General features: G+C 37.8%; 1 protein-coding gene across 14 annotated transcripts in view; it reads left to right on the forward strand.

Moving 5' to 3' along the window:
* The window catches only part of RAPGEF2 (Rap guanine nucleotide exchange factor 2), a 382443-nt gene that overhangs the window by 236899 nt on the left and 137970 nt on the right, over positions 1 to 7574 (forward strand). For 2 of the 14 annotated variants that reach the window (XM_019521727.1, XM_019521730.1), the window contains exon 1: positions 1619 to 2103. The exons of 11 other annotated variants lie outside the window; for them this stretch is intronic. In XM_019521727.1, coding sequence (XP_019377272.1) covers positions 2044 to 2103 — 60 coding nt within the window. In that variant the 5' untranslated portion in view covers positions 1619 to 2043. Of the gene's footprint in view, positions 1 to 1133; positions 1222 to 1618; positions 2104 to 7574 lie in introns of those variants that run through there. One more of the 14 variants, XM_019521729.1, reaches the window with a different exon arrangement.

The raw sequence follows: 7574 nt of genomic DNA on the forward strand, positions 1-7574 counted from the left end.
TTTTTTTTTTTTTAACAAGAAAAAAAGCAAAAAAGTGGTGAAGTTGCTTTTTTCCCATATGGTCTCTGATTTAAAGAATGTGTTGTAAATGTGTAGAAGAGATCAGATTCTACCCAAAGAAAAGCTTAATGGCTGAGCAGCAGGTTTTTTGTTGGCAATGTCTTGGTCTTAACTGTGTAAAGCGTCATCAGTTCACGGCACTCCTAAAATTTATGTTGTATACAGCTGATATTTATTTTATTGCTTGAACATGTTCCTTGTTGTATTATAGTTTCCTCTCTTTAACATGATGCAGCGAATATAAAGCTAGATATAATGTGCTGCTAGGGGAGTGACTGGGTAAACTGCTGTTTAAAATGTAATTTTCCTCCGAAAAGCAAATGATTGAAACTCAGACTCATTCTTCTTATGTTACCATTTTCTCCAGATTGTACACTCCATTGTTTTAATGGAAATTGCGTAGTTAATTTCTCTGTAGAACTGTAATGTGTATTCAAAACGATTTTAATTGATGTTTGTGAAAATTCAAGACATTACCTGTACCAGTGCACAGAAATCTGCAGCCTGAGTAGTATCTAAATTGTCTATTGAAAATCCATGAAAGCTTGTCAAGAGTGCTGTTTATAAATGCTTGATAGAGATGTCTATTGCTTTGCAGCAGCATTATTTTTGGGTGGGGAAAGATGGTGTTGTCAAACATACGGCTTTATCTTCACCTTGGTGAAAAACCTGTATGTAGTTCAGAGCTAGTTGAAGTAAGTCTTGCTCCTATTCCCATCCTGCCTTCTGTGATATTCTTTGGAGCCAGCAATCAATGGATCCCTCCCCTCTGGGGCTTGCGTGACCTACAGAAGCTGATATAATACAGGCAAGAGCTTGTTACTTTATCTGAATTGTCCATCTCTACCTTAATGAGTGAAATGGTTAAGGATTTGAGGGGGTGAGCCTCAAGGAATGTGCCTTCCATTTGAGTTGAATATTTCAGTGTACAGAGGGAGAGGGAGGGAGAGAGAAATCCACTTACATCACTAGAACTGCATTGAGTGTGCCTGTGCAGGTTAAGAGACAGACTACAGTGTCTTTGCTTTCTGCAGGAAGCAGCAATGCCGTTTGTATCCTAAGAGGAATTTTTTATTTAGAAAAGGAAGCGTTCTTTCTACCCAGGAAATGGCTTTCCTTGTGCGTTGCTATGCCAACTGCCTGCAGCCATGGTCTTCCAAAGTAAGCACAATAACGTAATTATATTGGCGTATTACATTCAGACTCATGGATCTCTGGGTTTTTGTGTGTATGACTGTGTTGTATTTTTGTTACTGACTCTTTTGGTGGTAGATTGGGTTGGCTTGATTGTGAGGGACAAACGTTGTGAAATTAAATGTCCATCAGTGTCATGCTGCTAAGATTAATTGTGCAAACTTGGTTAGTTGAGTGGAACAGAGATCACTGGTCACCGCTCTGTCAGCATCATTAGTAGCCAGGGAGGAGGTCCCTATTCGCATGCTCTTCCCTGGCTTTTTTTGGGGGGGGGGAGGGAGAAGGGGCGTAGGAGGGGGCTCTGCATGTGTGTGTGTGTGAGATTTGCAAATGAAACAGGAGTATTAACAATGCTTGGCTGAATGCTGGAGGCTGGTTCCTCCACCCTGACTAATATAATACTGTATTAAGCCCTTTTTGAGGGAGTCTCTGTGCAGTCAGCCATTTTAGCTTTTTTCCTCCTTTTTCATTTCTTCCCATTCTTCAGTCTCAGGGAATGGTCTTGTTCCCTTGGAAAAATGCTGGATGTGTAGGATTTCATCACGCTCTTCACATCCTGACATGCTTAGACTCTCGCTGTTACAAAAATGGAGACTAACACTGTTGTTTGGATTGCTTTTCTGTACTACAAGTGTGAGAGGTTTTTTGAGCTTACTAGTAGTGACACTTTAAGCTCCAGCTTGGTTTTTCCTCCCCCCTTTTTTAATTTGATGCTGTAGAGGGTGACTTGCCATCCATAAGAAATTGGTACATGATGTGTAAATTCAGTTCAGCATATGTTTCTTCATTATGAAACCACTTGCAGTCCCAGCTAACCATGGAGTTATGGGCCAGCAGGAGAAACATTCAGTAAGTACTGCAAATTCTGTTTGTTCTATCCAGACACTATCACAGTAAACTGCATTTAGGTGGGAGCTGCTGCTGTTGATGATCTGATTTAATGGTAATGTTTGGGGAAAAGTTGTACGGGAGGCAGTGTTAGAATTTTGATTAATCACTGGTGTTCCATACTGCTTCAGCCTAAAAATGCCTACCTTGATTCTTTTTAAATATTCACTTCCAAATTAAAAAAAAAAGTTAGTGTATTTCTCAGTCAGGAGGCTTTAAGCATTCAACTCAAAGTTCTACTGGTAATGTAGGTTTTTAAAAGTTAAGAAATATGCAAGTGACATAAGTGTAGAGGATGTTAGGGATAGGTCTATTCTGTGACTGTATTCTCTTTCTAACATACTTATTACCAAACCTGCATAATATACTCAATCCATTAACTGCTTAAAAATTCAATGACTGAAAATATAGAATAATTTGAAATGGCAAAAGACATAAGCACTGGTGCTTTATAATTGATCCCATGAGTCAGCTACACCTTTGTCATGCTATAATCCCATAGGCAGCCACTGTTTGTTGTTTGTGAGAAATGCACTCATAAGCAGAACAGCAGTCTTATGTTTCAGGGCCTCAGGTGTCAAAAATGTGAGCTTAGTTTGTTATAAAGTTTGGCTTCATTGTCTAACCGCTTAGTTAATGCTGCTACTTAAAACACTACACCAAAGATATATTATACAGTATAATTTTCAGTCTTACTTTTTTAGTAATTTGAAAAGGTCTTTACAGATACTCTGTGTATGTGCAGGATTACACATGCAATGTATACGTATATGATACGTAGAATAGTGTGTGTGTGTACATACATGCACTCACACACGTGGTATACTGTATGTTGAGATATGCATCTGGCAATTAGAAATACTGGGAAATGTGCTTAGAACTTTTTAGGGAAGGATATGTTTTATTTGTATGTTCAATAAAGGAAAACTCGATTGTAAATAAATATACAAGAAAGAAGAAACTAATCTAGTAATGTTTTAGGAATGCAGGTTTTTTAACTCTCCTAATGTACATAGTAGGTGTGTTGCAGAAACTTACTGAAAAATGTTTTTGGTCATGCGATTTATCTTGTGTACAATCATTTCATATTCTTTCTATCGAGGAGCTCATGTTACCAAACTCTGGGTATTTATGAGGCATAGAGTTTTATCTATATGGGGGAAAACTGGAGACTAGGGAACTTTTAAGTCTTAGAAACAAGGGCTGCCAGGTCTGATTGAGGAAGCTTGTACTGTTGTAAATGGAACTGAAAATGGTAAAGTTGTTTGCTGGTGGTGGTCACTCAGTTTCCAACTTCATCATTTTCCCTGCTCTTCCCACTTCTAAGAGTATACTTTCAAAGCTCTAATAACAAAGTGTAATTAGGATGCAGTAATTAGTTGTAGGTCAAATAAAAGAATCAATTCGGTATTCTGCAGACCTACGTGTTTTTAAATTATGCCTCGTAGAGCAGTACTGTCATCTCAAATTAGTGTAACTGCAAGTAACAAGAGCCTTACTATATAGAACAAATTTAGGGTCATTTAAACAATTTGAAAATAAGAATGAATTTTTTTTTTCAGTTGATAACAAATCAGATAATGTAGCCATGCTGGAAAAAATCATGTAAATTAAGAAAATCACACACTGACATAAGTCTTTAGTACAAAGCGGAGCTTTTGCTTTCATAAAAGCAATAGTTAAAATATTGCCAGAGAGTTCATTTTAAATCCTTGTTGCTTGCTTACAACTTGATGAAAAATTCTATTTTAGAATAATTGCCCATGCTTGTTGCCAGACCAAAGGTGATTTTTAGTTGGAAAATGGAAAATAAAAAAATTTAACACTGGGTGGTGACTTAGTGAAGAGAAGGGAGAAAAATCACGTTCAAGAAGGGAGAAAAATCATGTTCAAGCTATGCATATATTTTTCTTGCTATTCTAAAAAAAAAAAAATCACACAGACTTTATTAATGATTTAACTCTTACTGAGTCTCAGGGTTATGGGATTGAATTAATTATGAAAAATCAGCAATCGCCTAAGTAGGCCTTGCTGCACCTACTGGGACAGTTTGCACATGAGTGCAAAGCTTTTGCTCTTATTCATGCCCTCAGTGAAATTTGTGAATGAATCTGGATAGATTCTGATATCTGTTTCTGCTGCTCCACATGTATCATTGCCCCATTATCCTGAAAAGGTTTGAACTTATCACCTTGCACTTGTCTCTCTTTCCAATTTTCCCCTCTTAAAGTCGAAGCTAATTCAAATAAATGCTAGCATTACTAGGTACAACAGGGGGGAAATAAGGGGATGCAGAAGTTAAGGTTCTCATCTCAAGTGTAATTTATCCTGATTTTCTGCAATGCACTCTCTTGGTAATTATTTAAGCATTGTCTGACCATGGATATGAAGCTAAGTATTTAATATAGCATATACAGTGTTTGTAATTTAAATGCCAGCTTGAAAACCTTTCTTTTAAAATTACTTGGCTTTTGTGTTCAAATATAGAATTCCGTACAAGTATAGATTACAAGAGAGGGCTTTTTAAGATTTGGTTTATTTTCCTGTGAAAACTGCCACTTGAAATAACCGTTACGTTACTATACAGGAGCAAACCATTTGCCTTGTCATTGCTTATGGCACCTGATATGGTGAGGAATTAAAGCAGAAGCAACTAATGTTTGGGTATTTGCTATGGTAAAAGAGGATCAGGTTTCTTTTCTTGCATTTTCCTTCATTCGTGAGCTGGGATAAATTGGAAGTGTTGTCAAAATGAGGCTACCAGTCTGAGGGTGTTGATGTTGCTCTGTAAGCTTCCTTCGCTATGTAAAAATCCATTTTTTTCCTGTTATCTCCTGACTTAGAGAGTAACTATGTGATTGCTGTGAAGGTAATAGGGAGATAAGGAGAGACAGATCTGTTCAAAATATCACTGGACTTGATTTTTAGTTATTACGATTGAGTATCAAACCAAGCGTTTACGTCAGCAGGCTCTTTCCATTGGTTAAGCTACACATGCAGGAAGTCTGGGGAAACTTCTGGGGTTGTCTCCATCAATCCTATGCAATTTTTGGATAGCTTCTCCCAACCTCACCATGTTATGATGGTGGAGAGATGATACCTCCAAATATGTGATCTTCATTTGAAACTTCCTAACTTCAGAGAAGTAGGAGAAAAACCTAGCATCTTGTCCCAAATGTATTGATTGAAAAATCCTATTGAAACAAAGCACATGAAGCTGTCTAAGAATGTTTTTAGAAGCACTTAACTAAAAGGAGATAGACAGCTTTATCTTTACTCCCCAAACATTGTATTTACTGAAACTATATCCATAGTTACAGTAGGTGACTAGGCATAACAGCACTTGAAATAAATTCTCCATTTGAGAATAGTGAGATGGACAGTTAACTTTCATGATTGTATAATGATTAACTTAACTCATGAATTGCAGAACACACTAGAGTCACATGCACAGTCTGCTCTAATGGATGAAGGTTATTTCTTTGCTTTAAGTATTGCACTGAAATAAAATGAAGTAATGTAGGATGTGTTTCACTGACAGATTAGCTCAGTGACTCCATCCTTGCATGATTATGTAGCAGTTGTAGTCAGTCACTCGAAATGTTTCACCAGGTTTAAACTAGGGATACAGTTGGCATGCTGAGCATAAGGGATCCTTTAGTTTGCCTTTTGGTCTGCCAAGGCATTGGTGATCTCATGTTAAGTCATGCAAGGATAGAAGTTAATGGTTCAAAAGATGACTGGGGAACAGCCTTTTGTCTGCATTGTCATTAATGTTTTTCCAGTTTTGTATGCAATCTTAAGACTATTGGGTAGTACCCTTATGAATCGGGTAAACACAGAACTAAGTAGAAGAAATGTAGACCATGTCAACGTAGGGAGGAACATAATGTTGCTTTGCATCTTATCTACTTTAAAAAAAATGAATTTATATGAAAGCCTGAAGTTGAATTCTCTCTCTCTTTCTCTCTTTTTCTCTCTCTCCCCCCTTTACTTTGAAACAAGGTGTAGTTCATAAGTATGACAGCATGAGAGAAAGTCATGTGGTATGTTGACTGGTTTCATATCCGGTGGTCTAACTGGGGAGGAGGGTGATAAAAGTCAATAGCACCAGGTGCCGACTGGTTCAGGGATAGGGAGGTGAAAGCAATAGAAAAAAAAAAGGGGGAAACTGCTACTGGTAGCTGCATGTTCGCTACCTTGAACCAGAAGTTACTGTTTCTGCTTTGCCCCGGGTACCTGGCTTTGCCCCTCTGTTAACCCCTGTGTGGGGGGGAAAAATTAAAATCAACGGCCAGCCGTCATCTTTTGCTATCACTGGTGGTTTGCATTCATCATTGTGAATTATGCACTGTGATAAGGTTTGCTTTAACCTGTTTCCTGTTTGGCACCTTATTTTTACCATTAAAAACTAAATGATTAATCTAGTTTGAAGAGTACCCTCTGCTTATTTTTGTCCATCTGTTCTCTATATGTACTCTGAAACAGTACCCTGGTTAAAGCCAATGAACCTGATTTTGAGTTTAACCTGTCACCAGACTGCTTTCCAAAATACACCAGTGATTAGAAATATAAGAAGGCCAGATGCTCTGTGTATGGTATGATTTTTAATTATGTGATCTCATACTTTTGTTTTGGAAGACCCAGCATCATATAGTGCTCAAGGTAGACTCCTCTCTTTTAACAAACAGTTGTTAGATGCTTTGTTTTTCTAGGCCTTATTTATAAGTAACCAAACCCTACCCTGAAACCATAATTAATTAGTTTTTGGGGGTGGGTTATGGTGATTATAACTACAGGATCAGTGGGATTCATTCACATTAACTAATCTTCACAGCAGGTCCTGGTGAGAGGAGAAGGTAGCCTTAATCCCATTTTGGAGATGGCAACTGAGGCACAGAGATTGAACATTAAAATTTAGTAGGTAATTTCTGGCTGAGTTTGAGACATCTAAGACCTGACTTATCAGAGTATTTCACATTTATATAGTACTTGAAATGTTCAAAGCACAGCTCCCAAGGGGTTTAGGTCTGGTTGGGCTCCTCAGCATTTCAGTAAATCAGGCCCCTAAGGTGTCTGTTTGGGCAACAAGAAAATGAATACACAATTAATGTTCTCATCTGAAAAGATTTGTTTAAGTGACTTTCCTTTCATCCCACATGATATTTCTGGCAGAGGAAGGAAGAAAAATCTAACTCTCTCAGGTGTTACTCAACTGCCTTATCCATAAAACCATCCTTCTAAAGCCCTGTAATTCCATGTGTCTTATTCCACAACTTTCAACTCTGTAACAAGTAAGGCAAACATTATATACGACAGCCCCCTTTGTACAACTCTGATTCCTCCCTGGATCAAATGTGTTCTTTGCAATGAATAAGGCAGGAGAAAAAGAGTATATGAACATAGTTTCATAGCTTCTAGGGTCGGAAGGG

This window comes from Gavialis gangeticus, unplaced genomic scaffold (genome assembly GCF_001723915.1).
Source record: "Gavialis gangeticus isolate Ggan-Ray unplaced genomic scaffold, GavGan_comp1, whole genome shotgun sequence".
In the NCBI taxonomy this organism is placed as follows: domain Eukaryota; kingdom Metazoa; phylum Chordata; order Crocodylia; family Gavialidae; genus Gavialis; species Gavialis gangeticus.